The sequence below is a fragment of the Brachyhypopomus gauderio genome, unplaced genomic scaffold (assembly GCF_052324685.1).
Source record: "Brachyhypopomus gauderio isolate BG-103 unplaced genomic scaffold, BGAUD_0.2 sc61, whole genome shotgun sequence".
Taxonomy (NCBI): Eukaryota; Metazoa; Chordata; class Actinopteri; order Gymnotiformes; family Hypopomidae; genus Brachyhypopomus; species Brachyhypopomus gauderio.
In genome coordinates this window covers 1,929,443-1,946,785 of record NW_027506882.1, presented here as the reverse complement: position 1 = coordinate 1,946,785, position 17,343 = coordinate 1,929,443, and the positions used below count along the sequence as shown (strand labels likewise).

General features: G+C 40.5%; 2 protein-coding genes across 4 annotated transcripts; one reads left to right on the top strand and one right to left on the bottom strand.

Moving 5' to 3' along the window:
- Window positions 1-2,519: 2,519 nt before the first annotated feature.
- Window positions 2,520-9,099, top strand: ankra2 (ankyrin repeat, family A (RFXANK-like), 2). The gene is made up of 9 exons (XM_076988267.1): window positions 2,520-2,878; window positions 3,512-3,883; window positions 3,978-4,136; window positions 4,376-4,441; window positions 4,541-4,638; window positions 4,827-4,952; window positions 5,101-5,167; window positions 5,280-5,360; window positions 8,254-9,099. Exons 2-9 carry the CDS (start codon window positions 3,628-3,630, stop codon window positions 8,307-8,309), a joined length of 909 nt encoding a protein of 302 aa, XP_076844382.1. The 5' UTR covers window positions 2,520-2,878; window positions 3,512-3,627; the 3' UTR covers window positions 8,310-9,099.
- A 182-nt stretch (window positions 9,100-9,281) lies between these two features.
- btf3 (basic transcription factor 3) lies at window positions 9,282-12,922 on the bottom strand. Of its 3 annotated transcripts, none has more exons than XM_076988269.1 (6): window positions 12,836-12,922; window positions 11,914-11,982; window positions 11,555-11,668; window positions 11,119-11,320; window positions 10,673-10,729; window positions 9,282-9,675 (listed from the first exon to the last, which is right to left on the bottom strand). In XM_076988269.1, exons 2-6 carry the CDS (start codon window positions 11,980-11,982, stop codon window positions 9,629-9,631), a joined length of 489 nt encoding a protein of 162 aa, XP_076844384.1. In that variant the 5' UTR covers window positions 12,836-12,922; the 3' UTR covers window positions 9,282-9,628. The 3 variants fall into 3 exon arrangements, with proteins under 3 accessions (XP_076844384.1, XP_076844386.1, XP_076844383.1); XM_076988271.1 differs by having other exon boundaries at window positions 12,773-12,887; XM_076988268.1 differs by lacking the exon at window positions 12,836-12,922 and adding an exon at window positions 12,586-12,661.
- Window positions 12,923-17,343: the final 4,421 nt, after the last annotated feature.

Sequence of the window (17,343 nt, the reverse complement as noted above, 5' to 3'; positions counted from 1 at the left end):
TTTGCGCACTTTTATATTAAACCATACATTTTCCATGAGACTTGGCGTGATCGCTTCCATTTTGTTTCGCTCACCCTGCCTGTCACAACAGGAAATCGTTTAAATGATTGTTCATGGCAATTGGCCATGTGCCATAGATGCAATATATTGCTATAGATGCTGTAGTATTTATTTAAATACATCCAGGCATTATACCATGAACATCTGATGGTTTGTGCTATAGATGCAGTAGTATTTATTTAAATACATCCAGGCATTATACCTTGAACATCTGATGGTTTGTGCTATAGATGCTGTAGTATTTATTTAAATACATCCAGGCATTATATCATGAACATCTGATGGTTTGTGCTATAGATGCTGTAGTATTTATTTAAATACATCCAGGCATTATACCATGAACATCTGATGGTTTGTGCTATAGATGCTGTAGTATTTATTTAAATACATCCAGGCATTATACCATCAACATCTGATGGTTTGTGCTGTAGATGCTGTAGTATTTATTTAAATACATCCTGCATTATACCATGAACATCTGATGGTTTGATGCACCACTCTTGTTGAAGAAGTTGAAGACCTTCTGTAGTTGTTGCTCCACAGTTCAAATGATCTCAAACAAATCAGATGTAAGTAAAGTACACATTCCAGACTTACATTTCGGTTTCACTATGTTGAAATTAGAACTCTTTTTAACCCAGTTCCCCCTCATTTCAAGGCACCATATTATTTTGGATAAATGGCAATGATAGATACATTAAAGCAGTCATATTTAGTATGTCGTTGCATATCTCTTGCATGTCATGCCTTGTTAGAAATCTGTGTTTCATAAACATCAGTGGGTGTTGAGCATCTTCTCTGGCGTCAGCTGGTCGGTGTCGAGGCTTCTAGATTGACCCACTACCACTCCCCCTTTCACACCTCGCAAGGCAGAGGTGAGAAAAGCTGTCATTCAAAGTCACTACCTCCTTCCAGACCAATAAAAACAACAAATTTTAAACCAGAACAGATGCAGCTTTGCAATTTGAGAAAAGATGACATAACATAACGTTGCAATGTCGCTGAGTGGTCGAGAATTGTTTGTTGTTCTCAGCAGAGGAGAGGATTACACAATTTATTGCAATAAAGTGAGCAAGCAAATAAAGGTATTTACCAACATTTTCTCTAATGTTTTAGAGTAGTGATGGTAAAAGTGGGGCTTTTGGGAGATCGAATCAAATGAACCAATTAATTCGGAAAATGATTCAATCGTGTGAAACGTTCGAATCAGCACACGCTACAGTGACATCTAGTGGGCAACCAGGGCCTAAATCCACAACTTTTTCTTAACAGAAACAGAAGTAATGTGTCTTTAATTAAATATGACATGAAATATTCCCCCATATCATATTGTGTCCCTAAATAAATTGTAGTCTTGAAAACATTTTGCAGAGAACAGGGTTGTTTTAATGATTAAGATGTATTTTTCATTATGATACACTGTTAGTCAGTGGATTGATATAGCTGACATTATTCACTTTACATTGCAAGGTAGGGAAATGCTTGTGTAATTCTTTATTTATTAAACATTACAAGTATAGATAGATAGATATCAGACGTAACGTAGAGAGAATAACGGCAGCTAGAAGAATTTCGGCTCTTTTTAGGGAGCCGGATCTTTTGGCTCAGCTCCTCATAAAGAGCCGGCTCTTTCGGCTCCCAAATGGCTCCTTATTTGAGGGGGTGGCGAACGTAATTTGTTGACCGGGGGAGGGGGGGGGGGTGGCGAACGTACTTTGGTTGACCGGGGGGGGGGGGGGGGGGGGTCTTAGAGGGGAACCGGCTCGGTCTTAGAGGGGAACCAGCACTCGTCGTTCACTTAAAAGAGCCGGCTCTTTGAACACGGACAGCGTTCCTTCACCTCACAACAACTCAGTCGTTTCATTAAGAGAAGTGCCATTCTGTCGTCGGAATAATCAAGATAAACTAGCAACTAAGGAATTAGGGCCACCGAGACCAAATTTAAACATCAAACAAGTGAAGTGTCCACAAAGGGAGGAAAAGAATATAACCGGGGATTTTGGTGAAACTGGTATGAAGGGGAAACATGGCCAGCAGGCTGTGAAGTAGCGCGCGCCCTGTTCTGCTTTCCCTGCATTCTGTTCCATCCTTAATGCTGTTGCCCATTTATATTCTAACACACAACACCTACAATAAAATACTGTCTGAGGAATTATTGTGAGTGGGAAATATTCACTTTATTTAATTAATGGTAAATCTGGCCTCTCTCCATGTTTAAAGTTGTTTGTGAGGGCGAATTGAGAAATGACAAACTCAGTTAAATGTTCAGTCATTGTAGCGCTTTAACCAAGATGATATTTACAAGATATATCGGTGCACAAATACTGTACAGTCTATAATGTAAAGAGAAATATATATTTATCATTATATTTTCATTGGTCAAGTCACTGTTTTTTTATTTACCCACTGAAATGGTCACCTTGGATGTCATCACAACAATTGCCCCCCCTGAGGTATTTGTCAGAGGCGCCCACCAGCACAAACGAGCAGCCTTGTGCTATTTATACGGTGATCGGGCTGGAATACGTCACTCCACAACCGTTAGCGCTTTATGATTTTAGAGAGACAACGCAGACATTTTAGCGGCACAAATACACAAGTATTATGGTGGGATTTGGTCGACCGTGAGGTGAATGTGTATAATGTGTGTACTGTTACTACGATCCGGCAACGTAAAATATCCACGAGAAACGTATTTGAAAAACTTTATTCGCTGAACTGTGGCAACAATAATGCTTTTGAGGACAATAACATCGACCCGTCACCTTATAGAGTATCATTTCTAGCAATTTAGGCCGGCAACCTGTCATCTGTTAAGGTATGTATAGCAGTTTACAACCCAAGAAACGTAAATGTTGTTGTTCTTGACACGCTAGAGGCCGGGGATGTACTTATTAGCTAGCTAGCCGACCAGATCAGTGGGTTAGGGTGGTTCCCTGAACAGATAAGGTGACACTGGCGAGCTAGTTGACGGATACATTTTTGAGCTTTGGTCATTTGAATGCGAGCAATACATTTAAGTAGTTAATTAAACGAACCAAACATTAATTTAACAACAATATTTACCGCCTGTTTTGGTTGCGACGTGTAGCTAACGAGCTAGCTAGCTACCTAGACGAGTACAGTTATGCAGAAGGTGTGTAGCTACACACGAGACTTACACCGCTGGTCATTTTCCACACATAATTTTCTTTTGCTTTGTATTGTATTAGAACTTAAGATTTTTTAAAGTATAGATAACAAACTGTCGGTAGCTTTTAAACTATCGATACATACAGTAGCTCCACGAAGGCTATTGTCTTACGTTACTTTGTAAGATACTCGAGTTAGGTGATAGACATCAATTAGGCGAGCTAACTACGTGTCTCCTCCTCAAACTGACTTCGTCTATTGTTATTGCACGTTCAGCAAAACTGTCCTGTAATTCAGGCTGTTTTCATTCTTTTTTCAGGATACAAAACTGAAGTATTTATGTAACACTGAACATCATACATGCTCGCTGTCAAGAACTAACTTGCATCATTTATAAGCTCGCCGTCTGTGGACGATCATCGTAGGCAGAGGCCAATGGCATCAGAGGAAATGGAGGGCATGTGCCCACTGCCCGAAATGGCCAACATCAAAGTGGAGCCTCCCGTCACCATTGGACCTGGGGAGGACGCTAGCTCGCAAAATGTTGCGATGGGCATTAAATTCATATTACCCAACCGCTTCGACATGAATGTGTGCTCGCGGTTCGTCAAGTCACTGAATGAGGAGGATAGCAAGAACATCCAAGACCAGGTGAACTCTGATCTGGAGGTAGCCTCAGTCTTGTTTAAAGGTAAGGGAAGCCTGATGATTGTGGAAGCATTGCAGATTGCAAATAATGTGCTCCCCTTCCTTCATGGCCAAATTTGCTTTCTTTCTGTATCCAGCTGAGTGCAACATTCAGACTTCCCCATCCCCCGGAATCCAGGTTAGGCATGTATACACGCCATCCACTACCAAGCACTTCTCCCCGATAAAACAGTCGACCACCCTGACCAACAAACACCGTGGCAATGAGGTCTCCTCAACCCCGCTGCTTGTTCACTGTGAGCCACACACTTTTCGTACTATTGGCTTTTTGGGGCTCCCCATGCACTACAGTAATATTCAAAATGTATAGCTGTTTAGACAAAGCCTTGGGTAATGCTAAAATGTTTGCTTTGAGGATATATTAAATAATTTCATCACAGAATACACAGGTGTTTTGTACACTATGTTTCTTTGCCTGCACAATACTGTGTAGAGGTATATCGCTTTTATGACTGCCACATATTATCTACCACAGCTCTGTCAATTCACCAACTTGCAGCACAAGGAGAAATGGTGTTCCTGGCTAGTCGAATAGAGCAAGGTCAGGCTTGTATAATTATATAAGGATTAATTAAGACATGATAATCTTTATGCCCGTTATGAATCTTAAAACTAACCTGTTCATGTCTCTTTCAATCAGAGTCTGTGATAAACCTGCAGGATGAAGAGGGCTTTACACCACTCATGTGGGCAGCAGCTCATGGCCAGATTGCTGTGGTGGAATTCCTGCTACAAAGTGTGAGTGCAATACATGTGGCCTAAAAAAACCCAACCTGAACTTAAAACAAGACCTGTTACTCCACTGAGCCATCAAAGTCTGGTGCAATGGACCTGTTTAAACGTCTTCTGAAATGCACAAGGAAAAATTATTGTACTCACCTCCCAACATGTGCACATTTCTAAACATGCTGGTGTTTCTTTTGTAGGGTGCAGACCCCCATATCTTGGCCAAGGGCAGAGAAAGTGCACTGTCATTAGCATGCAGTAAAGGATACACAGACATTGTCAGAATGCTCATTGACTGTGGAGTGGATGTTAATGAGTATGACTGGGTAGGTAATTAAACATACATTGCCCTATATAACATAATAGTTTGTGACAAATACACAGCATGTGAAGAAGAAAAAATGAGATTCACTGCTATTTTCAGTTTGAGGTGAGTTTGGAGTCATAGCTATGGTCATGCTTGTGTGTTTACAGAATGGGGGAGCCCCTATACTTTACGCTGTACATGGCAATCATGTTTGTTGTGTGGAAATCCTCTTGGGTAAGAGCAGTGAACTTGCATAAACCTTTTCCTTACTATAACTTTTGCAATATTACAGATTCCAATAGTTAAAAGCCTGTGTAATAGTACACAATTTTTCATTTTTGAACAGAAAATGGAGCTGACCCAACCATGGAGTCTGACTCGGGCTTCAATGCTATGGACATGGCTGTGGCAATGGGCCACAGGCACGGTAACTAGTTTTAATCTCCTTGCATTTTACTGAGTAACATAGGTTGCATCCAAAACCATGTATTCCTTGCTCACAATACTATGACAATCCATGTTTCTACCTCATGTGGTCAACTATTTTTTTTTCTTAAACAGCAAACATGACTAGGAAGGCACTTGTGTTGAGTTCACTGCTATTCAAATAGCAAATGTAATGTATGTATGTAAAACAGATGAATCCTTTATCCTGCTATCTGGAGTTAAATTAAGCTTTTAAGCAGCTAGGTAACCTCAAGTAAAAAAAAATATATATTATATATATATATATAGTGCATGGGGCTTTAAGAAATAAGGGAACAGGTTTTTGTAATTGTGAAGACATTAACTTAAGACTAAGTTACTCTTGCACAGTAAGAAAGTGCTGATTGCACACAAGGGTCTGCATTATGTTTGATTTATCAATCACAACTCTGCACTTCACCTTTTCATCTTTGAAATAGCATTCTGCACTTCTTCTATGCAATAACAGGGGGGTATTCCAGAAAGCGGGTTTAACAAACTCTAAACTTAACCCTGAACTCTGAGTTGTCTTACCCCAATCTGAAATACTGAGTTTTCGGTTCCAAACCGGCTGATCGGAGTTAAAGTAATCAGGGTCGCTCAACTCTGAGTAGGTTGACCCAGACAGAAGCGCGTTCTCGCGTAACTATAAACGGCATTCTTAATGGAACGCAGATAAATAGGATTTATCATGGACTTAAACGCGAAAATCAGCTGAGCATCGTATTTCACACCACTGTAGCTTGAAGTATTAATGACTGCGTATGCAGAATATTTAGATATTATTAAACGTAAATGTAATACTGCGGTAGCTGCTAGAGAAAGGCAGTCAGCATGTCAAAAAATTGCCAACAGAGTTAATGCGTGAGTGAAAATGATATTTTTATATTTAGCAAAGGGTGCGATTATATTATATTCTCCCCTTTTATAATACAGTATTGAGGTTTTAAATATTTTTTTTAATTGAACACTTACTAATTCCAGGTCTAATTTGAGTGGTGTGAAACACACATGGCAGCAGATAAAAATGAAGTATAAGGCTGCATCTCAATTCAGGGGCTGCAGCCTGCGTAGACCGCAGCCCACGGTGGCCACACACTTCGAAGGCCGGGTAGGCTGCATCTCACGGCTGTTAAATGATACAGTCTAGTCTTCGCAAGACGTATGTTTGCATGACCACACTCTGCCCCGTTACATACATTACATACGTGTTAGCGCGCTGTCCGACAAATATCACATCACCCACAAATGCCTAAAAGAAAATGCGTTGAACATGTATTCACATGTTTGGCGGGAAGTATAACTTCATAACAAAATTCAATGTATTTTTATAAACGTTACTCTTTAGTAAATACTCAAAGCACAGGTTTACCTGCAATATCATTAATAACTGGCATGTTATTTAGCATCTAATTGCAGTATAAATGTCCATATTTAAAAAATACAGACATTTAAAAACGAATTCTTCAGCCCGAACACTAGACTCCGCCTGTTTATTGTTCATAGAGCAATGAATCCTGAGATATCATGGGATGCGAAGGATACTCAGACGCGTCCTTCGTTTTCGGGGTTTTGAAGGCTACATTCGTTGGCCGCATAAGAAGGAGCCCACGAATTGGGACAGCCTCGCCGCGGCGCAGTGACGTAACCGACCTACAAATGCGCACTTCGTTGGCTGCAGCCCCTGAATTGAGATACACCTTAAGAATATTATACAAAGTGGTATGGCTGTACATGACTATCTTAAAATATATTAATTTACAGGAAAAATGAAATAATGAAACATTACAGTGAATTTGACTAATGTATATTAAAAGGTTACAGGGTTGGGGGGGTGGTGGTGCATGATTTAATGTGGAAAGCAGTGATTGCAGATGGAGTCTCTTGACAACTCCACCATCTCTGTTGTCACCCACATGCATGTAAGGTTCCTCGTCTGTGGGCATGTCAGAGATGGTAGGCTGTCGCTCTTCCTGGATGGTTGCAATTTTGTGTAATACCACATGTGCCATTATGATGTGGCACGCCCTATCGGGTAACTCTGAGCCCCTTCAGGCACTGGAACCTTCATAAAAAAAAATAATCCGAAAATGATAGTAGGCCCGTCTATTTTGGGTTTTATAAGGCATTGCCGACGAAGAGCTCGGCGAATAAACTGAACTTCAATATCCACCTGATCTTCGAGGAAAGGACACATCATGATGACGTTTGTAACACTGGTTCAGGTCCAAGTTAACCTGCCAGCGAGCAGGTTAGCTTCAGAGCATAAGTTGCTATAATAACTGACTCCTGTTCTCTCCAAGCTCGGTTTCTGGAACGGAAAACCTTGAGTTTCTGTGAATTCTGAGTTAACTTACCCGGTTTTATCGCTTAACCCGCTTGGAATACCCCCCAGGTGGGCTTATTATTAGCAGCGTAAACAATGGTCACTACTAAATGGGCATATATCTTATATCTTGCAGCAAGACAAATTGTAAATAAATCCTTGTACAACGTAAATCTCCACCAGATGTGGGTAGAATGTCAACTATACTCAGGTGTGAAATAGTGGCTCAAGTAGAAACTGCCTGCATCAACACAGTACTAACAAATACTTTTAACACAAAGAAAGCAACTACAATCTGAATTAATACAAGTAGGTTTGTTTCCTCACAAACATAATTCAAGCACATTAATTCTAACAGTACAAACCAGTTTTTCTTACATTTGTGTACCATTATAACTACATTCTAATCACTCACCTGTTTTGGCCAAACACATCAACCAAAATAATTTCAGCTTGGGGTGATGGAGAAATGGGTGGGCGAGCTGTGAAATGGCCCATCATATTGAGACACCCTTTTATTTTCTTTCAGTTCAACAAGTCATGGAAGCACATCTGCTGAAGCTGTTGCAAGGAATCAAAGAGTAAATGTAACTAGCGAAGACATTTGAGGTGGGAAAACAGGTTTATGAATTTATGTACCTGAATGTTGCTGTGATCAGTGGCATATGAAATGGACATTTCATCCTTTTGCATGTTTACATTAATTACTTGAGCTACTAAACTACATTGTACAAAGTTTCATGTTTTTATTTTGACCCCACTTCACCCAATGATTAGTGTATATTAACTGAATGAAATGTGTGAGCATCTTTAAACCATTGAGTACTGTGCATATTTATTTTGATATGGCTAGTGATGTGATCATGTATTGGTGTATTCGGTTCTCCATATAAAGTTTTGTATGCAATGATTCATAACAGAACTACTTGCATTATGTATTTCGTGCTGTTCCATTTTGTAATAAAATCTGGCAAATAGTATTGTACCACTTGAATTACCAGACAATAGAACAAAATATGCTCCTTTACAACAGTTTTGTACCATGCAACAAAAACCCTGAACATTTTTTCTTCACTAACTTAATTCTGGGTACTGTAAGAAATGGACTCGAACGAGTAAAAATCCAGTTAAAAAAGGCCAGTAAACACAGTATAAAGCTGCTTTGACGGTGCAATTCTTAATTGTTCAATGTTAACTGTAATATAGTTCTCCGATTAAGGGCTGCTTAATTGTAACTGATGAAATCTAACAAGTGTGCTGAAATAAGACATCATTAAACATTTTTGAATACTATTCTAGACCTTAATATTTTGTTCAATCCTCTGTAGACAAGACAAATACTCAACCACAAAAGCTATCCTCATGGAGACACCGTTTTGTCCTTAAAAATCATGAAACAACTGAAAGCTCTAAAACTGACTGTCCTCAGTGTCTTTAGCTACCAACGACTAAGTAATATTCCAGTAGGAGTAAGACATGTGGAGAACTTAACACCAAGTCTACACAAGAAGCTGTATGATGTAAATGAAATGGCAAGTATGTAGACAAGGCAGTGTATTTAATAACCTTGTTGATAGCAAATATTTATTTTTCAGATCTTTGCTTCAGGTAGGCCTCAAAAAGAGTGAGCCTCAGTAACAGGGACACAAGCAGGATGTCCTAGAATGTGCACACCCCCACACCACTGGGTGTGATGTGGTAAACATCTCTCGCTCTCAACTTAGGCATAAGGCAGACACAGCAGAGCACAAGGAGACATGTGGGCTGCACTTGCAATATATATATAAAAGGAAACAACTGCCCAAAGGATTGAGGAGTGTGGGTTGGAAGAAAAAAAAAAAAAAGTCCATTGTGACCCAGCTGATACAGGAGATACCAAACATCTGTCTGTGCTTCCCTTCAGATTAATTAGCCTCATTCTTCGAAGCCTCATCGAAATTCTCCACAAGATCTGCAATGAATGAGAAGATCACGTAAGGTCCTGTTCCACTACACTTAGCTAGAATACGTGAAGGGGGAGAGATGGAGAGAAAGCCTGCCTGTGAGAACTGTAGTGCAAAGGACATACTCCGATATACTACAAACCACCTAATCAAGAGTGACAGAAATAAAATCTAATCTTTGCTAGAACTGCTAGTGTTTATATGAAACATGATGCAGGGTATTTTGCACTGTCTGAGCATTCTTGACCATCATGAGTTCATATGCAAGCAAGCACAAAAACGTTAAAAATGAGTGATGGGAGACTGGAAAAGTCTGTAGCTGTGAAAAAGTAAAGCTGTGGATCAAAGGCAGGTTGCCTTTTATGAGATGAAATCTGATAGATTTAACTTCCACTGTTGAGCTCCAGGGTGTCAGTCCCAAAATCTCTTACAGCAGGGGCCCCTTAGATCCGATTGTTTTCATAAGAGACCAAGAAAGGTCAAACCTCAGTAATGGCATGATGGCAAGAAACATTAACCCCTTGTCATCGCACACTGCTATCCCACTTGGGAGCTGTGTACATAATAGTTTGCTACATTAGCTGGAAGGAGGCGGACCAGTTGAGGCTGGATCAGAGCCATAATGGCAACCTTATGCACTGGCTTCACTCTTCGAAATGTAAAGTAAAGCCAGCTTTCTGAGACTAAACAATATGAGCTTTAAATACCACACCAAGGCATGACTAGCCTACACCCCCAATGTGACCTCCTGAAATGGTTCTTATGCCATGACCTCAGGTACGCCATGCTGTGCTTACAATACCGTGTGAAAATCACATATGATTCTATGAAAATCACATGTGGTTCTACAGCTACACAACCATCAGGGAACAATACAAAACATACACAAGGGTATAACAGCACTACTGAGTAGTCCTATGGTAGACTGTATCAAAAGTATTCTTAGATCATGAATACGTTTAGAAACACAAAACACCCCATAAGAGCTGCCTTTTGCTTACTAACCTGGAACTTCATCATCATCTTCCTCTCCTCCTGCCACAGGTGCCTTCCCATCTCCAGCTGCAACACAGAGGCGGAGTTAGCATCACCATAACATCCATCACCATCTGACTATGACTATGACTAATTTTAAAGGAATAATTCTGCTGTTTGACGACATTCAGGAGAATAATCGTTAACTGGTACAGATGCACAACCACTCACCACCACCTTGCTTTTTTTTTTTAAAAACACGTTTTTAAATAAAATGTGAGCAAAATGTCAGCATGTCATGTGACAACACACTGTATCTGCTTAGACCTATAGAATCAAGGGTTTCAATATGAGTTTGAAGTTCACATACTGCAAGACTTTCATGGTTTAAAAAGACCAATATATAAAATACATATACATACACCTTAAAACAAGGAAACATGTGTAACAATAGTACTGCATCTAAAGCCACACACCTTGTTTGGGCAAGGCCTCAGCAAGTTTCCGCAGACTGGTCAAGCTATCTGCACCAAGCTGGTTGAGAATGGAGGGCAGCATCTCTGTAAGCTGCTTGGTCTCAGCATGGCCTGTGATGGTAAAGGTGTTGGCTGCCAACGAAGCCTGGACTTTCGGGTTGTTGAAGTGGATGACTGTTCCCTGGTTTGTGAACATGTTTACCTGGAAAGTCACAGTGTGAAAAAATTCTTAACATTGCAGTACTATGGAGAGGAAGCATCTGGTGAAACAAATAACTGATTAGTGACCATGCAGCCACATGCCGGGCTCCAACAGAAGGCAGCCCAGATAGACAAGTGGGGAAGCATACACATGGAAATGTGATGTTTTCATATATGGGTTACTCATATGTTAGACATATTTAACAAAGCGCATCAAAATAGAGAAAGTCCTCACCTCCTCAATTCCAGAGATATTATTGACGCCTAACTTTTTCAAAGAGAACTGAAGTTTCTTGTCATCAGCGGTAGCAGTTCTGTGGACAACCTTCTTCTTTCTGCGTGCAGTGCCCTGACCACAATACAAAAAAAAATCTTTTAACCTACGACAGTGAGGAAATAAGTGTTTGACACCCTGCGACTTTGCAAGTTCTCCCACGTAGAAATCATGGAGGACATGCACCCAAGATGAAAATTTCAGACCCCTCCATGATTTTTAAGAGGAAGAATTTGTAAAGTCGCAGGGTGTTCAATTATTTATTTTCCTCACTGTATAAAAGAGGTAAAAAAGAACGATCCTAATATTCTCATTCTTACCTTACCACCAATACGGACTTGAGCCTGCAATTTGGCTAATTTTTCCTGGTTCATTATTGTTTCTTTCATCTGCAAGACAAACATCATCATACACAGGCCAGCAAACTACTTAACTAGCAAGCAGAGTTAACTATAGACTTGATGGGTGAAGGGGGTGTGGTCTGAAATGGGTTTGCTGTCTAGCTAATGAAACAGTTGTAAAAGTAAAAGCTTTTAGGTCTACAACGTAGAGCTTAAACTGTGACGGAGACAGCGAATTATATTTAATAACCCTGATACCTCCCTTTACACAACAAAAAAGATAAAGGTATGCACCGACCCGGGCCACAGGTAACCAGCTGCCCGTCCAGCTAACGGGTTAGCCTAAGTGGTAAGCATGGCAGCTTAGATAGTTATCTGGCCAAGTACTCACTAAAGCTTTAAAACAAAACCAGCAAGTTGTTTTATTTTGGCGTTAAAGAGACGCCTAAATCGAGATGTGGGATTTATGTTAGAAACAATTTAGCTGTTAAGCTAGATAGAATAAACTCGTGTTTGTAAGGGCTCAAATCACAAAACACACATAGCTAACATTAGAAGAAAAAGTGCTATGCTAACGATACTTCAAGTTTATTAAGTCACACTAGAACTGGACAGCGTGCTAAACTGTAGATAGCGAGTACTGCCTCATACCCAGCCGCTCACAACAGTTATAAGTCCCGTCAGAACGAAGGCCAGCGCTGCCCGGAGAACATGTACTAATGTTCGGGCTTGACACTTGGGCAGGCCCGTCTCCCACATCCACACCAGTTCACTGATGTTTCTATGGGCCATCCATATTAAATATCAGCCGGTCTGACAAATCAGGCACATAATTTACCTTCAGCTGTGAAGCTGGGAGTGTCTATGCAGGAAAGAGAGTGTTTTAGATCTCCTCACTAACCTGCACGTTAACAGCAAACACACGCGGCGAGCAAGATGGAAGCGAGAAAGAGAGAGACGGAAGTGACGTGCGGGTTAAAACGCGAGGACTCGGTGCAGTACAAATTCACAAGTCATTTGTGATTAATTTATAATATAAATGCTCGTAAAACATATTTGACTAACAGTATGAAGACTTCTCATGGTTTGTCATTATTAGCCAATGGTAAAAACATTACGTTTTTAAAATGTATCTATTAAATGTTAATAAAGACCAAAATTTATTAAAATAAATGTTTAAATGGGCTTATTTTACACTGGGCAATCTCCCTCAGTCTTTTAGTTCGTTTTCAAAGTAGCCCAATAGTTCATCAACACCCAGACTTTTAACCTAAGGAGAGGGAGATATTAGGGGTGGGCGATACTCGGAATTTTGGTATCGATACGATACCGATACGATACTGGTCAGTATCTCCGATACCGATACTTCCAAACCGTTGGGGGGGCAATACTTTTTACTTGAAATTATAATCCATTAATATAATAATTTATATTAAATTATATATATGTTTGCTGATGCTGGTCCAGCGTGTCACGTGCCAGTGATTATGCCTCATGCCAATGGTGGCACGCGTGCCATAGGTTGCCGACCCCTGCTGTAGACGGTCAACCAGTTTCAGCTGTGGAAAATTCAATTAAAACAGGCGAATACACCACAATTAAGCCAACTACAGGAAAGTCTGATGTATGGAAGTCATATTCCATTGTAATTAATGGAGAGGGAAATCGGCTTGTTGTGATTGATATCAGAAAGTGTTGGTGTACGTCACCTGATGGCATGTATTTGGACTGTGGTAAGAAATGGGACAGCGCGGTCTATCCCTATATTGCTGTTTTAATAAATACATAAGAAAATTTCAAGTACTAAATCTAATTAATTCAATTCATATTAGGATTGCGGGCGGGGGCGACAGAAATGTGTATGTGGCGGGCGGGTGCGGGATTAAAACAAGCGATTTTTTGGCCGGTGCGGGCAGGAGCAGGACTAAAACAAGCAGGTGTGGGCAGGAGTGGGATTAAAACAAGCGATTTTTTGGCGGGAGCGGGATTAAAGCAAGCGGGAGCGTGCGGGAGCGGGATTAAAAAAGCAGTCCCACGCAGACCTCTAAACTGCAGCAAAAGAATCGATATTTTCGCCGTGGTATCGATCCGAAACCGATCCTCACCTTTGTATCGATACTATCGATATAAATATCAATCCGCCCACCCCTACATCCCACAAACCAACACTGCGAACGTCCTCTGGATGTTTTTTTGTAGGGTCACCAAAATGTTACAGGGGACGTTCAGTGGACGTTACAAAGGGCGTTTGTAGGACCACCTGGAAACATCCAGAGGACAATGAGCGGGCATTTAAGGAACGTCCTTTAAACGTCTCTTATGTGTTAAAGTGTTTAGGTCTACTTCTTATGTTACTTCTAAAACAACTTCGATTTGATTAATTTAGTAAACCGAGGTATTGTATATGGAATAAAAATGAACACACAAGATGTGATAGGCTGTAAACAAGTTATTATTTTTAATTTGAAATGCGAAAAAAGATCTTGTATCATGTCTGATTTGCGCATTTTGAACGCTGTTTCAAGCCTCTTTTTCACGCGTTTCTTGGGGTGAAGCCTAAAATAGACAAAGATACATGTTTGTTAACATTTAATTTTGTGACTTCTGGTTATAATAAAGCGTTCAATAAACGAAGTAATTTGAATGTTTTGCCTGAAGAACATCAGCTACTCAAATCTAACAAATGCTAACCTAGCTAGGTAGCTACAGTTGGCATTAACTTGCTAATGTAGCTAGCTACTTATAGCGAACGATATCAATCAATCAATCAATCAATCAAAGTTTATTTGTATAGCGCTTTTAACAACTCAAGTTGTCGCAAAGCAGCTTTACAGGGTTTACAAGGTTAACAATACTATGGGTCCAGAACCCTAATGAGCAAGCCAAAGGTGACAGTGGCGAGGAAAAACTCCATATGATGGTGGGGAATAGGAAGAAACCTCGGGAGAACCAAGACTCAAAAGGGAACCCATCCTCCATTGGGCGGCCCGTTAACACACAAATACACAAGTCACACACAATTCACACAATCAGACTAGGTAAAATGTAAAATTGAAAGTTCTGGGTTTTGATATTGTCACTGTAAATGTCTGTTGATGAATGCCAGGCTTTCATTGCGTGTCGGAGCAGTGATGCTGGTATTGTAGGCTCCGACTGCAGTGTTACTCCCCAGGTGAACCCCGGTATCAGCACATCCACCGGCAGCCAGACCATCCCCCAGGTGCCTGCAGGTGCCTGTATCCAATCGTCTTGGGTAGAGCCATGCAAGAAGATAGATAATACAGACTGAGTGGACATGAATTTAAACCACCATTGATTTAAATGTACGTAGCTCACGTGCCAGTGATCAGCATGTGGCTCCGGCAGACTAATCTATAGCAGCATAACTAAAGGGAGGGGTTCAGAGGTGACTACAGGCATGAGGGCTCACTGAGACATTGCTTTCCAGTCAAAATATCGTTGGCTGTTGTTCTGTGGCTGAGACCCCCGCGACCCCAGAATTTTTACCTGCGGCTGAATTTTCAAACAAGCCCAATTGGGCGTGAAAACTGCGAACCTGGCAACTATGACCATGACAACGGTCGCGGGACCACGTCTGGACGTTCTCAAACTTTCTCTAAAGGTAACAAAAATAACGTTATTTCAACGACTATACGGGGACGTCGCCGAACGTCCTGTGAATGTATCTTTGGGAACGTTCCGCCAGGACTTTGAGGGGACCTGCTAGGAACGTCCTATCACGAATGTTATAAAAAACCAACAATACTGTTCGGGTTTACAGTGTGTCTATTCAAATTTTTTTTGTTCAGTCACATGCCACTGCTGACTGTCTATTAATTAACCTTATGTTGTTTCACTATCGTTGTGCAGAGTGAGTCATTATAGCTTGTAAAGCATGTCATGCAGAAGCAAGCAGCTCATCTGGGGGGGGGGGTGTCAAAGGAAGTGTGGCGATTGTTGAGGGGGGGGGTTGCGTGTGTCAAACCCTAGACGGCAGATTGGCTACCATGTATGTCAATCTAAATACAACCGTCAGTGCAGATAGACGATACCCTGTCATTCATCCACTACTTTTTAATGTCATGCGATCTCCCCACACTTCCTTCGCGATCGACCATGGGCACCCCTGGTCTAGTGTAAGCTTTGAAAATAAATTTGGTTGGCTTGACACTATATGGTGTCAGTGTTATATTGAACAAAGTGTAATATTGCAGAGTTCACAATCTCCAACACTCAAAAGTGTTATTCTCTTCATCCGGGACATTCGAGGCACACCGTGAAATTTTTTAAGCAACGCCATTTTCTATGAACTGCAAAGAGGAGCAAATCTGGGGCCTCGTGTACGAACAGTGCGTACGCACATAAACACTGCTATGTTTCACGCAAACGGTCAAATGTACGAAATGTGATTTGAACGTGAGAAAGTGTGTACACCCATAACACTTTCACTTCAGGCATATGGGATGTAGATCCTGCCAATATTAAAACTGAAATGAAAACACTAAAATGAAAATGAAAATACCGTTTTGCCATTTCTTTTTCCATACATGTGTGAAAATATTATGACAAAATTAAAAATTAAATGAAATCACTTAATTTGCAATTTAATGTTTCACTCGAGCACGGGTCATATGTGACAAAAATAAAATTAAAATTAAAAAAGGAGAATTGGTGCTACCTGCTGGTTTACCATCTAAAATGGAATAAAAAAAACATCTGATTTACTTCAGTTCTTCTTATTCTTCCAATATCCTGAGCAAAACTCATTTTTGGTCAGAATTTCCCAGTGTTTGCTCTATTGGTCTGTGTAGTAGACTGGTGGAAAAATAAACAAGATTTTGAAGTTTATGATTATGTTCATTGATTCATTCATCATTCAAACTTAAATTAATATTTCTCATGTTAAATACTGAAATGCGATTAATTTTGATTAATTAATTACAAAGCTTCTAATTAATTCGATAATTTTTTAAAATCATGTCCCACCCCTAGTTCCAACGCCTGTAATCCGTGCATAATCTAAAACTGCCATCAGGCTTCGGAACCAGAACACACAGAGAACTCCACAAGTTTTTGCTAGAGATAGCCAACCCGTGCTCAATCTAATATAATACCTCCTTTCGTAGCAGGAAAGGAGGTATTTCTCTTTTTCTGGGCATTCACCCTATATGGATGTTGCTTAAGCGGGATCTCCCTCGTCACCTTGATATCATGCGCTATTTCTGCAGTACGTGTAGGCACATCACCAAAGACCAAAGTAAACTCCTTAATTACCACGATTAAATCGGCTCTCTGTCCTTCTGTCAAATCATGCCACATAGACGGCTTACCTTGCTCCAGAGCTTGCAACAGCCGCACATCCATATTGTTTGTCGACTTGTCTGTGTCCGATAACAACTCTTCGTGGTC

Excerpts from the sequence above, each read along its gene's own strand:
- ankra2 (XM_076988267.1), top strand. The coding sequence starts at position 3,628 with ATGGCATCAGAGGAAATGGAGGGCATGTGCCCACTGCCCGAAATGGCC. Across the intron at positions 4,137-4,375 it reads AACCCCGCTGCTTGTTCACT|CTCTGTCAATTCACCAACTT; the intron begins GTGAGCCACACA and ends TATCTACCACAG. Across the intron at positions 5,361-8,253 it reads GGCAATGGGCCACAGGCACG|TTCAACAAGTCATGGAAGCA; the intron begins GTAACTAGTTTT and ends ATTTTCTTTCAG.
- btf3 (XM_076988269.1), bottom strand. The coding sequence starts at position 11,982 with ATGAAAGAAACAATAATGAACCAGGAAAAATTAGCCAAATTGCAGGCT. Across the intron at positions 11,669-11,913 it reads AAGTCCGTATTGGTGGTAAG|GGCACTGCACGCAGAAAGAA; the intron begins GTAAGAATGAGA and ends TATTGTGGTCAG. Across the intron at positions 10,730-11,118 it reads TGAGGCCTTGCCCAAACAAG|CTGGAGATGGGAAGGCACCT; the intron begins GTGTGTGGCTTT and ends TCTGTGTTGCAG.